General features: G+C 34.3%; 1 protein-coding gene across 1 annotated transcript in view; it reads left to right on the top strand.

The window, feature by feature from the left end:
• The window catches only part of LOC148941870 (transcription factor Sox-9-B-like), a 54,784-nt gene extending 46,194 nt beyond the window's left edge, over positions 1 to 8,590 (top strand). The window contains exons 6-7 of the mRNA XM_089102839.1: positions 2,053 to 2,241; positions 8,267 to 8,590. Coding sequence (XP_088958965.1) covers positions 2,053 to 2,241; positions 8,267 to 8,505 — 428 coding nt within the window. The 3' untranslated portion in view covers positions 8,506 to 8,590. The remainder of the gene's footprint in view (positions 1 to 2,052; positions 2,242 to 8,266) is intronic.
• The last annotated feature ends 13,474 nt before the right edge of the window (positions 8,591 to 22,064 follow it).

Here is a 22,064-nt window from a genome sequence, read left to right as displayed (position 1 = left end):
TAGGGTTCTCTGATATGCTGAATATGATGGTGTGATTTTCATTAAGGTTCTATAAGTTTCAGAGGGTCTTTCCCCCTTTTTTTGAATATCAGCCAAATTTTCTCAGGCACGTAACTTTTGATGGGTTGCACTAAACTTGATGAAGGTTATATATTTGAAATCAGCATTGACATTTGATTCTATTGATGTATCTATTGGTAACAAAAACCCGTTTTCTAGAGTTTCGGTTACCATTGAGCCGGGTCGCTCCTTACTTACAGTTTGTTACCACGAACTGTTTGATATCTATTGGTATCAAAATTCCGTTTTCTAGAGTTTCGGTTACCATTGAGCCGGGTCGCTCCTTATCTACAGTTCGTTACCACGAACTGTTTGAAAAGAGACTTAAATTTAAGAAACCATTACAGGAATAGAATTTTGGATACATAGTTTCTAGGTTTGCTTGGTTTGTTAAAAGAACAATGCAAATGCAAAAATTTTCCTTTCTTAAAGAAATTAAAGAAAACATATAAGACAAATAGTTGTCAGCATGCATTGCCTTCTGTAATAATTCAGAAGGTAACTCCTACCTTCTGGCATTTTTATTTCAAACTGTAATTCTTGGCCTATTTCTAAAAGTCACAACGTTCCATCCATTGGACCAATCCGTTTCCCCATAACTTATTTGGTTTTTGCTAAAAGTTCATTTTTTTCGAAAACGCACTAGATCCCCTGTTCTCACAATTGGATATTGTTAAAAAATGGAGCTTCTGACGTCGCAATTTCTCAAAATTTCTGATTTCTAAAAATATCCTCTTTTTGCAACAAACTTTTCTTTGTTAAGTGAAAAAAAACTATGAATTTTTTCTCTCCTGTAATTTTTTTTACTTTTTTTAATTTTTTCCCTCTCCTTGCCTCTTCTTTTATTTTTTCAAATTCTAACGTCTGAAAAAAAAAATCAAACTTTAATGTTTTTTCGTTTTCAATAAAATTTCAAACTAACACATTTTGGATTGCCCATGTTGATATCTCTGTAACCAACTACTTTAGGAAAACTGGTTGAATTTCTCAATGAAAATCAAACGCTCAGGGCACAACCCAATATTAACTAGCATATTACTGATCCAATTTTCAGCAAATTTGTATTGTGCTATCAAAACCATCTGCCGAATCTCTGCTCAGTTATCCTTGCTCAATGTTCAGTGCTATTTCTTGAAATAACCCCTATTTATAATTCATTATATGAAAAAGTCACAACTGTCATTACAAAGTAGGCCTGTTTTATCATCATCTTCATCACCATCACTGCCAAAAACATCCTTTGTTGTCTTGTACTAAACACCAAAGAATCTATCTCACACTTTCTTAGAAAAAGGGTCGAGGGTAAAATATACTATATTCAGGGTAGGGGTGTTGATTTGCAAAGGAAAAATATATCTTTAAAAATCTACGAGGGGGCGGGCAATTTCGTCGTTTTTAATGAAATTTATTTAACGAAATACCAAAAAAGTTTTTTTTTTATTGATATTCTTGTATTCTCTGCCGCATGTGTGCAGCCATTTTTACCTAGTAGGAGGTCAGTTAGGCCAAAACAAAACAAAACAAAAAATGTTTTTTTGATTGAAACGAAAAAAATCGAACATTTTTTTTTATTAAAAAAGAAATATTCACGAAACTCCGCTGAAACTCCGTAACAATTACCGCTTTTCTCTTTGCACCCAAGCTTACAAATTAAACTTAATTAGTTATTTAATTTAATTAGTTATTTAATTAGTAATTTAATTGAATGAATTTATTCTATTTAATTTTTAAGCAATTGTGCTATAAATTTAGCAATAATAATTTAAATTTTAGTAGAGTGGTTGCTCTATATCATCTTCATAGTCATTATCGCTTTCATCATCCTCCCACCACCACCATTATTATTACTATGTCCATCAATATCACCATTACTTTCCCCATGATCCCTGTTAATGTGTACGATGATCATCCATTATTATCCTCCATTATTGCCACTACTATAGCATAATTTACAAGACGGCTAGCACTTTATTAAACTTACCTAAATTTCAGGAGAGACAAGCTTTCGTCCAGATTACCGCTTTAATATGAATACAGCGACTATAGAAGACGCTTTACGATTGGATAATAATGAACTTGACCAGTATTTACCACCAGACTCTGTTGTACACCCAACACAATCTGGATCAACGATGCCTGAGACACACTGGAACCAGCAAATGCAACAGTGGTATTTTCCAGGTAAATTGAATTTTAGTTGAAATGTATCAAACAAATTTCTACTTTATCTTGTCTATTTTCTTTGCAGAACACTGTTTCCACTTTTCACTTAAAACAATCTGTAAAACCTCGATGATTTTTGGTAGATGTCCCTGAACCTGTAACGATTTTCTACCGAAAATAGTTTCGTCATCTTATTTTATTGGGAAACAGATTGGGAATCTGGTAGATGTCCTGAAGAATCGGTAGAAGTGGAAACACTATTGCATAATCAGGTGTAGTGACTCAGTCATAATAACTTTGAGTTTCTACCCCAAACTCAGTTCGAACTCTTCGAAAAATTATACGTAAGGTCGACAAATAAACTAAGAATTTTTGTCTTGCAAGGCTCATATGTGCAATCAGAAGATATCTCGAGAAGCTGCAAATACCAAATTGAAAATTTGACTTACGCCTACTATGCACCATCCTAATCCTCTTTGGACCTGGCGTATTCCCCATTTTTATATGCTGTCTGCCGAAGCGACATAGGAATGACTTCCCTTCGATAAACAAAGAAGAAATCGGCTGAAGTTAATGGTCTGGTATAATAAGGTCACTTGCCTATCTTTACTGATGTTTCACAAATAGGTTAAACGGTCACCTCTGGGCTTGTTGGCCGTCCTTAGGCAAAGCTTCAGGGGAACATTTTTTTATGGCTTTTTAATTTGATATTTTGATTTGTTGCAGTTACTTGCATATTTGAATTTATCAACAGCCAAAAGTCTCCCCCGCTGGTATTTATGGAGTTTTTTCTTGTGAATCAGTCAATTAAAAACAGATTACAAAATTTGAACCAGCTTCACTGGAGTAGTGCATAAAAGCATCACCTCAATAAACATTTACATTTATCCAGGGTGCAGTGATGACAAAAATGGCCTGAATGGCGTTGAATCTGTGCCGAAATTAATGTAATAAATTTAACACTTGATCACGTTCAATTTGAACCAGCTTCACTGGAGTAGTGCATAAAAGCATCACGTCAACAAACATTTACATTTATCCAGGGTGCAGTGATGACAAAAATGGCCTGAATGGCGTTGAATCTGTGCCAAAATTAATGTAATAAATTTAACACTTGATCACGTTCAATTTGAACCAGCTTCACTGGAGTAGCGCATAAAACCATCACATCAACAAACATTTACATTTATCCAGGGTGCAGTGATGACAAAAATGGCCTGAATGGCGTTGAATCTGTGCCGAAAGTAATGTCATAAATTTAACACTTGATCTCGTTCAATTTGAACCAGCTTCACTGGAGTATTGCATAAAAGCATCACTTCAACAAACATTTACATTTATCCAGGGTGCAGTGATGACAAAAATGGCCTGAATGGCGTTGAATCTGTGCCAAAATTAATGTAATAAATTTAACACTTGATCACGTTCAATTTGAACCAGCTTCACTGGAGTAGCGCATAAAACCATCACTTCAACAAACATTTACATTTATCCAGGGTGCAGTGATGACAAAAATCGCCTGAATGGCGTTGAATCTGTGCCTAAATTAATGTCATAAATTTAACACTTGATCACGTTCAATTTGAACCAGCTTCACTGGAGTAATGCATAAAAGCATCACATCAATAAACATTTACATTTATCCAGGGTGCAGTGATGACAAAAATGGCCTGAATGGCGTTGAATCTGTGCCAAAATTAATGTCATAAATTTAACACTTGATCACGTTCAATTTGAACCAGCTTCACTGGAGTAGTGCATAAAAGCATCACGTCAACAAACATTTACATTTATCCAGGGTGCAGTGATGACAAAAATGGCCTGAATGGCGTTGAATCTGTGCTGAAATTAATGTCATAAATGTAACACTGGATTGCGTTCAATTTGAACCAGCTTCACTGAAGTAGTGCATAAAAGCATCACGTCAACAAACATTTACATTTGTCCAGGGTGCAGTGATGACAAAAATGGCCTGAATGGCGTTGAATCTGTGCCGAATTTAATGTCATAAATGTAACACTTGATCGCGATCAATTTGAACCAGCTTTACTGAAGTAGTGCATAAAAGCATCACGTCAACAAACATTTACATTTATCCAGGGTGCAGTGATGACAAAAATGGCCTGAATGGCGTTGAATCTGTGCTGAAATTAATGTCATAAATGTAACACTGGATTGCGTTCAATTTGAACCAGCTTCACTGAAGTAGTGCATAAAAGCATCACGTCAACTAACATTTACATTTGTCCAGGGTGCAGTGATGACAAAAATGGCCTGAATGGCGTTGAATCTGTGCCGAATTTAATGTCATAAATGTAACACTTGATCGCGATCAATTTGAACCAGCTTTACTGAAGTAGTGCATAAAAGCATCACGTCAACAAACATTTACATTTATCCAGGCTGCAGTGATGACAAAAATGGCCTGAATGGCGTTGAATCTGTGCCGAAATTAATGTCATAAATTTAACTCTTGATCATGTTCAATTGTTATCTAGCTTTTGAACTTGAATAGATAAAACTAGCTATATAAATCAAATTATAGCATGAGGAACAACAGGTGAAATCTTATTGCGTAATTTTTGACAAATATAAGAGTTCAAATCGTGTCCAGTGGACTTCACCCGACTTGTGACGTATGAAGGAATGATGAAATATTCTCCAGTGCTGAACTTTTTGGATTGAGAAAGAGTATAGATGATACAAGTGTTGTGAAATACCAGAGCAAGTTTTTCCATTCAGTGTTGTCGAGAGTGCAAAAAAAAATCACGAAAATTTAGGCCTTTCTCTGCGAGCTAGAAAGTGAAGCTAGTTTAGCTTTCTTTTACTTATTTTCATTATCTGTGTCTAACGAAAAGTTGCCAGATCAGTATTCGCGAGAAGACAAAATTGGCTAGACTTGGAAAGCAATTCCCGTCCGCTAGAATAGATTGTTTCAGGCAAGCAGTTCTCGGCACTAAATTCGGATTATAACGCTCATGACTTTAATAAAACTTATAATTGTGACTTTTTTCTTCGTGTTATTATCAAGTTCTTCAGGAATTGAATAGTATTTTTGAAAACTTTGCTTGAAAATACCTGAGACCAAGCATTACCTGGTTTATTGATAAAAATTGGTTATAATGATGAAAGCGCGGTCACTTTTTAAAAAGCTTGCTTTTTCACTCGTAATTCGTGAATAGCCGGTATAATTTTTACTAGCCTGTGTTATAAGTCAGCTACATTTTCCCTTTTTGTGTCTCGCCCTTTTTTGACACTGATACACGGCTTGCCACAAAACTTCACTTTCGCTGTGCCTGAAGAAGAACCAAAGCGAGAAGTAGAGTAGTGACTTTACTGAGCAAGGTTGCCAACTGCCTACGTCTCAAAAGAGCAATATGGTTGAGAAGATACTTTTCTGTAGGGAGTCTTAAGTTGCCCTACCTGTTTTGTTATAAGGTCATCTACAAAAGCTATGAGTGTTCTGGTAACGGCTTACGCTGCTGTCACATGTTCGCTAAAATGATTTGAAAAGCATGCTTTAGCCCTATCCAAGAAACTTAATACTTACAAGTTAAATATTACACCGCTTTTGCCCTATAGAAGATTAACCTTGGGCTGAATATCATTCATCAAAAGTTATCATCATCATCAGCGATTAAAAATTGAATTAGTCTGTTCGCAGTTACTTTTGTCAGTATTTTCATAAATATCTACCGCTTTTGGTTTAGTAGTTTCATGTAATTTCTGTGGCTTTATCGTTCGTTCAAATTACTCTTAAGCGATTAAAATATTCGTCTAATGAGTTTGATTTTCGGGTTTCTGCTGTTCATCTTCAGCCAGACTGCAGAATTTTGATTTTGTAACCTTCAGTTGTTATTACAAAAAAATTTGAAGCTCGTCTATCGTCCTGGATAGCTTTCTGTGCTGTATGGTAACAAAAAAGGTTACCATACCATACCATAAAAAGGCTGTTAAAAAAGGTACTTGATTGTTCCTACAACCGATCTATTACTGCATTTTGCAATCTGAGTGAGGTTTTAGAACGTATCCTTTGATTAATTGATTTTGATTGAGAGGTTGATTTTGGATAGAATTCACTTGTTTTTCTGCCTAGGGTTAAGGCCAAGTTGATCAGATACTTTTTTCTCTTTTTTGGATGCCTCTAAAAAAACAGACTATTAACCTTTGAGCTCTTGATATTTCTAAATGGATGTTTCCATGAACCACTTTATATTATTTCATTTATTGTGTCTGAAAGGGACAAATTTCTCTATCATTTTCCTGCCGAAGCATTGTCACTCTTCGTCTTTTCTTAATGTTCATGGTAACGGTTCAGTTCTTAAAAAAACGTACTGTTTTCCAAATAGGTCTGACAAGGATGAGTTCTATCACCTACTCCATTTGAAATATGCGTCTCTCAGTTAATTAAGCATCCACCTTCGACATATTTTTGTGGATCTTTTGACATCACATGTCTAGCATATGCTCATGACCTTCTTGTATTCAGCAGAAGTAAGGATACTTTTCTTAAGATTTTTTTTTTACTTACTTAGACTTAGTTCTTCATGTGCCTAGTCGCTTACTGTACTGTAGGCCAGCAATGGCTAATCTTCCTGTAAGATAATCCTAAACCAAAGACCGTAGCTCGTTGAAGGATAGAACCCCAACCTCATCTTTTAGGGAACCACCAACCGCGATCCATTGTCTACCATTCTTCTGGAAGCCCATAGAAGTACAAGGTTATCACGTCGTATGGAAGTCCTCCTTGCATCATTTGCTTCCTGTGGCCCCGCTACTGCCACATTCTTTGTCTGACTTAAAAAATTATTTATTGCTGCCCGGCTGCTTAGGTTCTTTGGATTGGTCTTCATTTAAATGCTTTTACTATCAGCTCTTTGCATCCTTTACCTTGTCTTTGGCATGCAAATCGTTATTTACTCCCTCTATTACATCATCTGGGTGGTTGTGCAACATCCAACAACATTACTAATAATTTACGACCTTTCAATTTTCGACTTGTTTCTGATTCCAGAATGAAGATGCAGGTTGGCCACACAAAAATTGTTGGAGACAAAGGTGTATATATAATGAGAAAATATATTCATAATGTTTAATAATGTGCATATAATAATGTAGTTAATGAGGGAGTTATTTATGGTTGCTCTGTCGTATGGGCACTTTGGATTGGTCTTGTATGTATTTGGTTCTTCGCCTTCTTGACCTTCGCATCTTATATGTACATCGCTGTCTGTCCCCTTTGTTACATCACTTCAGTGGCTGGGTATTAATATTTCCAACCATTCACCATCTTTCCATTCTGCCAATTTCTGATTCCAGGATGAATACGCAGGCTGGTTACTCGAGAATTGTTGGAAGCAGAGATAATTATAATCGTAATGGAAATTATTTGTAGCTTTTTGTGATTCACCTTTACTAATGAATTAATTCGCCTATGAATTATTTTCACCTCTATAAATTCTATCCTCTGTTAAAAAGAAACAAGTTCTTCGAATTGTATGTGTGACATAGAAGAAGTAGCAGAAATATGTTATTTGAATGTCTCATATGCGTAGCTCTTGTCTAAGAATTAATTTGAAACTTGGGGTTTCGTTACAATGAATTCCATTTGACTTGAATATAATATGGCGAGACAAAAATGTTTCAAGCCTTTTTATGAATTTTCTAAAATTTTAGCGTTTAACATACAGTATTTTTTCAGGGGATGGGTGGTTGATGATCGGTCACTTTTAGGTGCTTTTTTCTTTTATTTTCTTTTGTGTATGATTCTGGTTAATCGAGATTAACTCTGTTTGGTAAGTTTAATTAACTAATTCATTCATTTATGTCTGAAAAGATTGAGCTGTTATAAGAAAAAAAAACAACCTCACAATAATAGTAAAAGAAACCATAAACACATTTTCTATTTTTTCACTCTTCCGTATTAGTTTTTTTACAGTATCTCTGCCGCAGTGCCATCAAGCAATATTTTCTTGCAGGATTGGCCTTCTCTACCACCCCGAAAGTGAACATGTCTGAGATTATATCTCTATTTTTTTTTCAGGAAATTTTTTCGGAAATCAGAGAACCGAGTTGCAACAGAAACTACCAATAGAAACTCCTGAAAATTCCCCAGAGGCGGAGCGAGCTAAATTTGAGAAAGCAAAACAACAACTATACTACCCAAATTACTACAGCCCACAGTTCTTCACAGGAGAAGGTTACCAAGGAAACTTTCAGAATTTCTACAATAGCTATTTCTATCCCCAGAAGAATCCAGACCACTACCATCCAAACATGTGATATAATCTTTGAATTCTGTTGATTTTAATTTATTTTGTGTGTTTTCTTTAACGTATTGATCAAAATTATATCAGAGTATAAAAACCAGAAAACTTCTTAGTTTTTAACACATCCTCTCAGGCGTTATGTTGTTTGTAAGGTTTGTGACAATACAGAACATCATATTTCCTGAAACATTGTGGGCTTGAACGCCAAAAAATGTTTTTTTTTTTGCTTTTTTAAATTTTTCTAAGCTAAGGACGTAATTTGGTGAAACGTTAAGTATAGAACTGGTGCTATTCTCATGACACTGCCTCTTGTCTAAAGGATGGATGAAAAATTTGGCGGTCAACAGGGGAAAAAGTACTTCTAAAAAAGCCATTATTGGTATTATAGTTGGACTTATAAAAAGGCGTCAGGGCTCTGCCTACAAAGGCTAATTACCTCCTCACAGCCCAAAAAAAGTTGAGACTCACATTGCTTTTCTTTTTACCCCTTAGTGCAAGATCCCTATTTGGTAGTGTTAAGGTGCCAAGCTTTGTTTTCCCCGCCCGGAAAACCCCACCAGTCAGCTTCAGACTGGTTTGGGTAGGCAACATTCGCACCTCAAAAGTGAATTGAGTCACTTACTGCTCACCAGTCCTCAGTGGTAAAAGGCACTGAATCCTCAAAACTAGTACGGAAAGCCGATTTCTTCTCTTGCCTCGGATTGCCCCTCAAAGGTTCTTTTCTTTCGCCAGAAATCTTATTTTATGCGTTCGAAAATATCCCACCTCATGGTCAGACACTGGTCACGACAATCAGTGGCTAGACTGTGAGTGAAACTACCAGTAGTGTACTCCTATTTGGGTCCACGACTTTCCTGGTCATCACAGCAAAGGCGTTAATTTTTCTGCCGCGGTTTCCATGCTCATATTGGATGGAATTGAATAGAATATTACACAGAGAATTAAAGCATTTGTAACAGTAACATACCCAGTTAATGCTTTATTATTTTTTTTTTTAGTCCTACTTGGTAACAATCATGGACATATTAATTTTTGATAGACCACAGACATCGTTTGTTTTTGTGACCTCCTTGTGCTTTTTTTTTCTATGCCGATAATGTTTTCTATGGTTTACCAGAGATTTTCTAAAATGCTTGAAGAAGGAAAGCCAGTTATTTTGGACTGTTTCTCTAAACGAACTGTTTGATTACCATTGCTTCCGAAATCCTTGCTAGATACGTTGTGACTATTCACCTGATGACATAAAACCAAAGAAAACAAAATTGTACCAAGGTGAATCTCTTTCGAGAAACCCGGATTCAGTCAATCTGACGAATAGTCACATAATATAAACTGGTGGTTACAACTTACTAATAACAGTCCACTAGAACAACAAACAGTGTATTTTTCCAGGGGGGGTCCAAGGTTGGTTTTAATGGCACTTGTCCCTCCAGAAGGTCAAAAAGGACAGTTTTTGCACCTTACACAGAAATACCCTCATAAAAATCTCACGAAGACGGCAAAAGAGGTACCTCCGACAAGCACTACCTATATGTGATTCTACAGTCCCCTAGTCAATATTCTATTGGCTCTCCGAAAAAAACCGCCTCAGCAAAATAATTAAAAACACACTTTGTACGTACAACAAATAAAACATTTTCGTGCTTCTTCGAAACAACAGTAGCATCGTTGCAACTGGGAACTTCTGGGATAACCGAAGATTCCTGTTGTACGTCTTGTCTAACTTCTGGAGGTGCATTAGAATCTAAGGTCTAACCGCAGCAATCATCAATATGGTCAAAAATCATAAATGTTGGTATTCCGTAGTATAAGTTGATAAACGTTTCTAGAGTTGTATATACCCAAGAACAAGTTTTGAGAAATTATATTTTTAGACGATTAGAAAATCAGGATACATTATGTCATAAAAAAATCAACTTCAGTTTTTGCTAATATTTTGTCGGTTTCATTCTGTGAACTGATCTTAAATTTTTTGCTTAGATTATGATAATAGATGCTAGTTCTTTTTTATCTGATTTATGTCTTTACATCGTGGGTCTGCAGCCCGGGTCAGTGGCATACGACATGGAAAAATTAAAAAAAAACAACACTGCTTTAAGGTGCGGTCACAGAGTGTTACAATTTTACAATTCATTAATATAGAAATATAAAGACCAAATTTTTGAATGTAAAACGTAAAAGCAATATAAGATATATAAATCTGTAATTGCAGATTTTGTAGATTTTAGCTCCCATAGAAATCCTTCTCTGGTTTCTTTCTATTGTTGTGCTGCAAAATGAATTATGTGTGTCACTCAGAGGCTGTTTCAGGAAGGGGGCAGAAGGGGTTTTTGCCTTAGGTGCAGATATTTTAGGGGTGCAAAATTTTAACCAAATAATATAACAGTTATAATCATTTTGATTTTTGAAATTTCATTTCTTATTAAAATAAAGTAGAGGGCACAGTTGGCAGTAGGTATAAGGAGATAGAATCCGAAATTTTAATTTATTTTCTTTTCCATATCTCCATCACCATTCCTTGAAAATAAAAGTAAGTAGACCGAATTTAATTAATTTTATATTTTTTTGTGATATTTTGTTTCAAACCTCTTCGTACTTTACAGGATGTCGAGATATATAATAAATTTGCACATGCTAAAGTAAGAAAAGTCAGATTTAAATAAACGGAAAACTTTATTAGTAAATACAAATTTTGAAAATGAAAAATTTGGCTTGACAGTTTTTAGGAGACAAGGGGAGAAGGGCGCTAATCAATATTTCGCCCCGGGCGCAAGAGAAGCCAGAACTACCACTGGTGTCACTTGATAGTATCAAGACACTTTCTGCACTGGAAATTAAGAATTAAACAACAGACTGTAAAATCATTTACAATAGTAATGCTGCTTGAGTCTAAGGTTTTATGGCGATTCCTTTTTTATGTTCATGGTTTCGTAACTTGAACTTCAAACAGTACGTACTAGAAAACTTTTGTCTAGATTCTCATGATGAAATGTATTTGTTTAACAAGAAAATGAGCATAGAGCATAATCACCAAGATTTGTACTTATCAATCGATTAGTCGATATTTTACGATATTTAATGAAACCAAAAAAAAAATTGGTCAAGGGAATTAATATGTTTCTTATATAACCATATGTGCATTACATGAAAACTAGCAGCAAAGCCTGTCAAATGGCAGGGAATAAAAAAAAAAAGAGGCGTATGCCCCTCTCTGAGGATCGGAGAAAAATTTTACAGGAAACTAGGAGTATCGGAGAGAAATCTTGGATGCATAACTTCATATGATGGTCTCTATTATAGTCTATAAATTAATTTTAAAAAAAGCTTTTCCGGTAGAAGTAAAGTTCAAAGTTGAAAATTAAAACGAACAAAAGTTATTGCTTCAAAATATATCCAGCATACTTTGATAAAACTAGTGCAACTAAACCAACTGATAATATTTTCCTGCGTTTGTACGATTATAAAAAAAACTAGCGCTTTATTGAAAACACAAAACAATATAGGAGTTTTGGTACAGTAAGAACGAACCGATTGAGGACACTTTTTGAAGAAAATCAAGAATTCCAGGATTGTTGCTTAATTTTTTTTTTTTTTTTTTTTTTTGTTCAATTTGTTATCATTTAAGCACAACGATCTCAGTCCAATGATTGGATGATTGTTTTGGATCTGAAAAGGACATTTCAGGATTAATCTATAGAAAAGTCTGAAGTGAAATCATCTTGATAGTATTAGGACTATAGACTAGGTTTAAAATTTGTATTATAACTTGAAATTTTACGTTGTATAAAGGGAAATAACCGGATGCTTCGAGCTCATATTTTGGTCTATTTATTCTTCATTCGAATAATAGTAAAGCGTGTTTTATAATTTAAAATTGAATATTACTCACTATTTGTATTATAGCTGGTGAGACCAAGATGTTACCTGATAAATCTATCCTTTATTTTTTATGCTATTCAATGACTTTGCGGTTATTCAAATAATATTTATTTTTATGCTTATGTTTTAACATATTTTCAATTGTTTACGGAACCTTTCTGTTATGACAGCGGGTGTAAGACTATGAAAAGCATAATAGAAGTAGTGATAGGTCAATTAAAGGTAGCGGACAGTCCCCCCGCCATACAAGCAGACAGTACTCCTTTATAGTGTTAATCTATACAAGCAGAGAGTCACCCCACCATACAAAAAGACAAGCATTGTGTTAATTAAAGGTATGTTGTGTTAATGTTTTTATGGCTATTGTTGTTATGTTATGTTGATGTTGTTATATGGTTATTGCTGGTTATTTTATGTTAATGCTGTTTGATGGCTATTGTTTATATGTTATGTTGATTTTATGTTATGTTGATGTTATTTTATGTTTGTTATGTTATGTTGTTTGATGGTTATGTTATGATGATATTGTTTCATGGTTATTTTGATGTTAAGTTATGTTGTTATGTTATGTTGATGTTATTTCATGGTTATGTTATGTCGATGTTATGTTATGTTTGTTATGTTATGTTGATGTTATTTGATGGTTAATGTTATTATGTTATGTTGATATTGTTTCATGGTTATGCTATGTTATGGTGGTTATGTTATGTTAATGTTGTTTGATGGCTATTGTTGTTATTTTATGTTAATCTTATTTCATGGTTATTTTGATGTTATGTTATGTAATATTTTTATTTGGTCGATTCTCAACTGTGTTCGGTATAATACACAACTACCATTTGAACAGTGTTGTAAGGTCCCCTACCCCAACCCCAAGGACCCCCTCCCCCCAAAGTTTTGCCCCTCCCCCCAAACTCCTGCCCCTAACCCCCCTCCACCTCCCACCTGCTAACCCCCCCCCTCCGACACCCCTCCCCTCAGCCCCCCCACTTTTTTTTAACATGATATATTTTTTCAACTTTTTTTTGCATCTCTTAGAATGACATGTAACATACTTTTTACATAAAAAAAAATCACATTTATCACATTTAATATTTTCCGAACTCAAAAAGAGAATCATATAGAAATGTTAGTCGTGACTTTTACTAATAGAAAAATAATGTTTGTAGTGACCATTTTTTTGTCAGTTTTTTTCAACTTTTTTTTAGATGGCTAAAACTCAGCACTCAACATGTTCCATCTACAAATTGTTTTCACGAGGAAAAATTGATGGTTATTGTTGATTTGTTATGTTGATATTGTTTCATGGTTATGTTATGTTATGGTGGTTATGTTATGTTAATGTTATTTGATGGCTATTGTTGTTATGTTATGTTGATGTTATTTCATGGTTATTTTGATGTTATGTTATGTTATGTAATATTTTTATTTTGGGCGATTCTCAACTGTGTTCGGTATAATACACAATTACCATTTGAACAGTGTTGTAAGGTCCCCTACCCCAACCCCAAGGACCCCCTCCCCCAACTTTTTCCCCTCCCCCCAACTCCTACCCCTAATCCCCCTCCCCAACCCCCTGCTAACCCATCCCCTCAGGCCCCCCCACTTTTTTGTAACATGATATATTTTTTCAACTTTTTTTTACATCTCTTAGAATGACATGTAACATACTTACTACATAAAAAAAATCACATTTATCATATTTAATATTTTCCGAACTCAAAATGAGAATCATATAGAAATGTTAGTCGTGACTTTTAGTAATAGAAAAATAATGTTTGTAGTGACCATTTTTTTGACAGTTTTTTTGACAGTTTTTTCAACTTTTTTTTGATGACTAAATATCAGCACTCAACATTTTCCATCTACAAATTGTTTTCACGAGGAAAAAATTAAAAAATCAAAGTTGACAATTTTCAACTTTTTTTTAGATGACTAAATATCAGCACTCAACATTTTCCATCTACAAATTGTTTTCAAGAGGAAAAAATAAAAAAATCAATGTACTAAATTCACGAAGAAAAAAAACAACATGTAATAAGTTTCTCGAATAAAAAAAAATAACATGCAACAAGTTCCATGAACAAATCCAGTTTCATTTGGATAAAAATCAATTTATAGGTTTCACAAAGATGAAAATCAACATGTAACAAGGTTCATGAAGAAAAACCAGCATGCAACAAGTTACACATACAAAAAAATCAGCGCGCAACAAGTTCCATGGAGAAAATCAGCTTCAAGAGGAGACAAATCAAGGTGCAAGTTTCTCGATGAGAAAAATCAACACGCAACAAGTTACACGAACCAAAAAAAAATATGCAACAAGTTCCATTAACAAAATCAGCAAGCAACAAGTTCCTTGAACAAAATCAGTTTCACGAGGAGAAAAATCAGTGTAAGAGTTTCGCAAAGAGAAAAAAAAATCAACATGCAACAAGTTTCACGAACAAAAAAAAAGTCAGCACACAAAAAATATCCACAATAAAAAAAAAATGCATGCAGTATGTTCCATGAAAAAAATTAGTTTCAGGAGGAGAAAAAAATCAATGTACATGTTTCGCGAAGAGAAAAAATCAACCTGCAACAGGTTTCACGAATAACAAAAAACGGCAAGCAACAAGTTCCACGAACAAAAGAACAATCAGAACGCAAAAACTTCCATTAATAAAATCAGTTTCACGAAGAGAAAAATCAATGTACAAGTTTCTAGAAGAGAATAAACAAATTCACACTGCAATACGTTTCACGAACAAAAGATCATCACTCAACAAGTTCCACGAACATAAATCAGCGTGCGACAAGCTTCAAGAACAAAACCAGTTTTATCAATGAGGAAAATCTTTGTACAAGTTGCTCGAAGAGAAAAATCAAAATTTAACATAGGTCACGAACAAAGAAATATGCATGCAATAAGTTCCATGAACAAAATTAGTTTCACTAAGTGGAAGAAAATCAATGTACTTGTTTCACGAAGAGTAAAAATATATGCAACAAGTTTCAGGAATAAAAAATCAGCACGCAACAAGTTCCACGCACAAAATCTGTTTAACTGTGAGAAAAATAATTTTTTAAGTTTCGCGAAGAGAAAAAAATCAGCCTGTAACAAGTTTCACGAAGAAGAATCAGCACTCAACAAGTTCCACAGGCATAAATCAGCACGGTCAAGTTCCATGAACAAAATTGGCTTCAAGAGAAGAAGAAAAAAATCAATGAGCAAGTTCCACGAAGAGAAAAATCAACATGCCACAAGTTTCACGAAGAGAAAACCATCATGCAACAAGTTCCTTGAACAAAATCAGTTTCACGAGGAGAAAAATCAGTGTACGAGTTTCGCGAAGAGAAAAAAAAATCAACATGTAACAAGTTTCACGAACAAAAAAAGAGTCAGCACACAAAAAATATCCACAATAAAAAAAATATGCATGCAGTATGTTCCATGAAAAAAATAAGTTTCGGGAGGAGAAAAAAATCAATGTACATGTTTCAAGAAGAGAAAAAATCAACCGGGAAAAAGTGTCACGAATAAAAAAAACAGCAATCAACAAGTTCCACGAACAAAAAAAACAATCAGCATGCAACAACTTCTATTAATAAAATCAGTTTCACGAAGAGAAAAATCAATGTACAAGTTTCGAGAAGAGAATAAACAAAATCACACGGCAATACGTTTCACGAACAAAAGATCATCACTCAACAAGTTTAACGAGCATAAATCAGCGTACAACAAGCTTCAAGAACAAAAGCAGTTTGATCAATGAGGAAAATCATTGTAGAAGTTACATGAAGAGAAAAATCAAAATTTAACATGGATCACGAACAATGAAATATACATGCAATAAGTTCCATGAACAAAATTAGTTTCACTAGGTAGAAAAAAATCAATGTACTTGTTTCACGAAGAGAAAAATAAACATGCAACAAGTTTCAGGAATAAAAAATTAGCACGCAACAAATTCCACGCACAAAATCAGTTTAACTGGGAGAAAAATCAATATTTAAGTTTCGCGAAGAAAAAAAAATCAGCATGCAACAGGTTTAAGGAAGAAAAACCAGCACTGAACAAGTTCCACAGGCATAAATCAGCACGGTCAAGTTCCATGAACAAAATTGGCTTCAAGAGAAGAAGAAAAAAATCAATGAGCAAGATCCACGAAGAGAAAAATCAACAATCCACAAGTTTCACGAACAGAAAACCATCATGCAACAAGTTCCTTGAACAAAATCAGTTTCACGAGGAGAAAAATCAGTGTACAAATTTTACGAAGAGAAAAAAAGCAACATCCAACAAGTTTCACGAACGAAAAAAAAATCAGCGCGCGATAAGTTCCTTGAACAAAATCAGTTTCACGAGGAGAAAAATCAGTGCACGAAATTCGCAAAGAGAAAAAAGATCAGCATTCAACAATTTTCACCAACAAAAAAAACAGTTAGCACACAAAAAAATCCACAATTAAAAAAATATGCATGAAGTATGTTCCATGAACAAAATTAGTTTCAGGAGGAGAAAAAAAAATCAATGTACATGTTTCACGAAGAGAAAAAATCAACCTGCAACAAGTTTCACGAATAAAAAAAAACAGCAAGCAACAAGTTCCAAGAACCAAAAACAATACGCAAGCAACAACTTCCATTAATAAAATCAGTTTCACGAAGAGAAAAATCAATGTACAAGCTTCGAGAAGAGAATAAACAAAATCACACAACAACACGTTTCCCGAACAAAAGATCATCACTCAACAAGTTCCAAGAACATAAATAAGCGTGCAACAAGTTCCATGAACAAAACCAGTTTTCTCAATAAGGAAAGTTATTGTGGAAGTTTCACGATGAGAAACATCGACATTTAACATGGGTCACGAACAAAGAAATATGCATGCAATAAGTTCCATGAACAAAATCAGTTTCACGGCGTAGAAAAAAATCAATGTACTTGTTTCCCGAAGAGAAAAAATAAACATGCAACAAGTTTCGGAAATAAAAATATCAGCACGCAACAAGTTCCACGAACAAAATCAGTTTAACGGGGAGAAAATCATTGTTAAAGTTTCGCGAAGAGAAAAAAAAATCAGCATGAAACAAGTTTCACGAAGAGAAAAATCAACATGGAACAAGTTTCACGAACAGAAAACCATCATGCAACAAGTTCCTTGAACAAAATCAGTTTTACGAGGAGAAAAATCAGTGTACAAATTTCGCGAAGAGAAAAAAGTAACATGCAACAAGTTTTACGAACAAAAAAAACCGAACATAAGATCATCACTCAACAAATTCCAAGAACAAAAATAAGCGTGCAACAAGTTCCAAGAACAGAACCAGTTTTCTCAATGAGAAAAGTTATTATGGAAGTTTTAAGATGAGAAAAATCGACATTTAATATGGATCACGAACAAAGAGATATGCATGCAACAAGTTTCATGAACAGACTCAGTTTCGCTGGGTAGAAAAAAATCAGAGTACGTGTTTAACGAAGAGAAAAAATAAACACGCAAAAAGTGTCAGGAATAAAAAAATGATCAATCAATAAGTTCTCCGATCAAAAGTAGTTTGACGGAGAGAGAATCATCGGTTAAGTTTCGCGAAGAGAAAAAAAATCAGCATGAAACAAGTTTCACGAAGAAAAATCAGCACTAAACAAGTTCCACAGGCATAAATCAGCATGGTCAAGTTCCATAAAAAAAATTGGCTTCAAGAGAAGAAGAAAAAAATCAATGTGCAAGTTTCACGAAGAGAAAAATAAACATGCAACAAGTTTCATGAACAGAAAACCATCATGCAACAAGTTCATTGAACAAAATCAGTTTCACGAGGAGAAAAATCAGTGTAAAAAGTTCGCAAAGAGAAAAAAAGAAACATGCAACAAGTTTCACGAAAAAAAAAACAACAACAAACGACAAGTTCCAGAATCAGAAAAATATGCAGGCAGTATGTTCTATAGACAAAATTAGTGTTAGGAGGAGAAAAAAAATCAATGTAAATGTTTCCTTAAGACAAAAAATCAACATGCATCAAGTTTCATGAGTAAAAATCAGCATGCAACAAGTTCCACGAACTAAAAAAAACAATCAGCACGCAACAAGTTCCATTAACAAAATCAGTTTCACAAGGTAAAAAAATCAATGTACAAGTTTCGCGGAGAGAAAAAAACAAGCTGCAAAAAGTTTCACAAACCAAAAAAAATCATCCCTCAACAAGTTCGACGAACATAAATAAGCAAGCAACAATTTCCATGAACAAAACCAGTTTTCTCAATGAGAAAAATTATTGTAGATGTTGCGCGAAGAGAAAAATCAACATGTAACATGAAACACGAGCATAGAATATGCAGGCAATAAGTTCCATGAACAAAATCAGTTTCACTATGTAGAAAAAAATCAAGTTTCCTGAACAAAAAACCATCATGCAACAAGTTCTATGAACAACAATCAGCACGTAACAAGTTCCTTGAACAAAACCAGTTTCACGAGGATAAAAATCAGTGTACGAGTTTCGGGAAGAGAAAAAATCAACATGCAACAAGTTTCACAAACAAAAAAAAACAGTCAGCACACAAAAAAATCCACGATAAAAAAATATGCATGCAGTATGTACCATGAGCAAAATTGGTTTTAGGAGGAGAAAAAAAATCAATGTACAAGTTTCACGAAGAAAAAAAAATCAATCTGCAACAAGTTTCACGAATAAAAAAACCAGCAAGCGACAAGTTCCACAAACAAAAAAAAACAATCAGCATGCAACAACTTCCATTAACAAAATCAGTTTCCCGAAGCAAAAAATCAATGCACAAGTTTTGAATTAGTTTAACGGGGAGAAAATCATTGTTTAAGTTTCGCGAAGAAAAAAATTCAGCATGCAACAAGTTCCGCGAAGAAAAATTCAGCATGCAACAAGTTCCACAAAGAAAAATCAGCACTCAACAAGTTCAACAAACAGAAATCAGCACGGGCAAGCTCCTCGAACAAAATTGGCTTCAAGAGAAGAAAAAAAATCAATGTGCAAGTTTCACGAAGATAAAATCAACATGAATCAAGTTTCATGAATAAAAAACCATCATGCAACAAGTTCCATGAACAACAATCAGCACGAAACAAGTTTCTTGAACAAAATCAGTTTCACGGGGGAAAAATCAGTGTACAAGTTTCGCGAAGAGAAGAAAAAGCAACATTCAATAAGTTTCACGAACAAAAAAGTCAGCATGCAATCAGTTCAAGAATCAGAAAAATATGCATGCAGTATGTTCCACAGAAAAAATTAGTTTTAGGAGGAGAAAAAAAAATCAATGTACATGTTTCACAAAACGAAAAAAATCCACATGCACCAAGTTTCACGAATAAAAAAAACAGGATGAAACCTGTTCCACGAACTAAAAAAAACAAACAGCACGCAACAAGTTCCATTAACAAAATCAGTTTCACGAGGTGAAAAATCAATGTAAAATTTTCGCGAAGAGAAAAAAACAGGATGCAACAAGTTTCACAAAAAAAAAAATCATCACTCAACAAATTCTACGAACATAAATCAGCATGCAACAAGTTCCAAAATCAGCCTGCATCAAGTTTCACGAAGAAAAAATCAGCACTCAACAAGTTCAACAAAAATAAAATTAGCACAGTCAAGTTCCATGAACAAAATTGGCTTCAAGACAAGAAAAAAACCAATGTGCAAGTTTCACGAAGAGAAAAAAATCAACATGCAACAAACTTCATGAACAAAAAACCATCATGCAACAAGTTCCATGAGCAACAATCAGTTTCACAAGGAGAAAAAATCAGTGTACAAGTTTTGTGAAGAGAAAAAAAGCAACATGCAACAAGTTTTACGAACTAAAACAATCAGCACGCAACAAGTTCCAGAATCAGAAAAAATATGCATGCAGTATGTTCCCTGGACAAAAAATTAGTTTTAGGAGGAGAAAAAAAAATCAATATACATGTTTCACTAAGAGAAAAAATCAACATGCAACAAGTTTCACAAATAAAAAAACAGCATGCAACAAGTTCCCCGAGCTAAAAAAAGCAATCAACACGCAACAAGTTCCATTAACAAAATCAATTTCACGAGGTGAAAAATCAAAGTACAAGTTTCGCGAAGAGAAAAAAAAACAGGATGCAACAAGTTTCACGAACAAAAAAAATCATCACTCAACAAATTTCTTGAACATAAATCAGCATGCAACAAGTTCCAAAAACAGCATGCAACAAGTTGCACGATGAAAAATCAGCACTCAACAAGCTCCACAAAGATAAATCAGCACAGTCAAGTTTTTTGAACAAAATTACTTCAATAGAAGAAAAAAAAATCAATATGCAAGTTTCACGAAGAGAAAAATCAACATGCAACAAGTTTCATGAACAAAAAACCATCATGCAACAAGTTCCATGACCAACAATCAGCTCGCATCAAGTTCCTTGAACAAAATCAGTTTCACAAGGAGAAAAACCAGTGTACAAGTTTCGCGAAGAGAAAAAAGCAACATGCAACAAGTTTCACGAAAAACAAATCAGCGGGCAGCAAGTTCCAGAAACAAAAAGCAGCAATCAACATGTTCCAAGATCAAAATCACTTTCACGAGGAAAAAATCAATGTACAATCTTCACGAAGAGAAAAAACAACATGCAACCAGTTTCACGAAAAAAACTTTAGTAATCCACAAGTAAATCAACATGCAACAAGTTTCACGAACAAAAAAAAATAAAAAGAGCGTTTGACCGGGTGCCTGCAGCCAACCTACAATACCACCCTTTTTTCAAATAACTGCATTCAAGTTAGGTTCAAATAGGTTCACTTGGCGTGGCGCGCCCCGCCAAGTGTAAACGCCAAGTTTTTTATTCGTAAAACTTGATGCATGTTGATTTTTTCTCTTCGTGAAACATGTACATTGATTTTTTTTCTCCTCCTAAAACTAATTTTGTCCATGGAACATACTGCATGCATATTTTTCTGATTCTGGAACTTGTTGCCTGCTTTTTTTTGTTCTACACTTATTTTTCTCCTCGTGAGACTAATTTTGTTCAAGGAACTTGTTGCATGATGATTTTATGTTCATGAAACTTGTTGCATGTTGATTTTTCTCTTCGTAAAACTTGCACATTGATTTTTTCTTCTTCTCTTGAGGCCAATTTTGTTCATGGAACTTGTTGCACGCTTATTTATGTTCTTGGAACTTGTTGAGTGATGATCTTTTGTTCGGGTTTTTTTTGTTCGTGGAACTTGTTGCATGCTGCTTTTTTTCTCTTCGCGAAATTTGTACACTGATTTTTCTCTTCGTAAAACTGATTTTGTTCAAGGAACTTGTTGCATGATGAATTTTTGTTCATGGAACTTGTTGCATGTTTATTTTTCTCTTCGTGAAACTTGTTTCATGCTGATTTTTTTTTCTCTTCGCGAAACTTAAACAATGATTTTCTCCCGGTTAAACTGATTTTGTTCGTGGAACTTGTTGCGTGCTGATTTTTTTATTCCTGAAACATGTTGTATGTTTATTTTTTCTCTTCCTGAAACAAGTACATTGATTTTTTTCTACACCAGTGAAACTGATTTTGTTCATGGAACTTATTGCTTGCATATTTCTTTGTTTGTCATCCATGTTAAATGTCGATTTTTCTCATCGTGAAACTTCCATAATAACTTTCCTTATTGAGAAAACTGGTTTTGTTCATGGAACTTGTTGCACGCTTATTTATGTTCTTGGAACTG

Source organism: Artemia sp. Qi Xiang Cuo, chromosome 17 (genome assembly GCF_049724085.1).
Source record: "Artemia sp. Qi Xiang Cuo chromosome 17, ASM4972408v1, whole genome shotgun sequence".
NCBI lineage: Eukaryota > Metazoa > Arthropoda > Branchiopoda > Anostraca > Artemiidae > Artemia > Artemia sp. Qi Xiang Cuo.
Note: the sequence above shows the minus strand (reverse complement) of the source record. Positions and strands in the feature narration are given on the sequence as shown.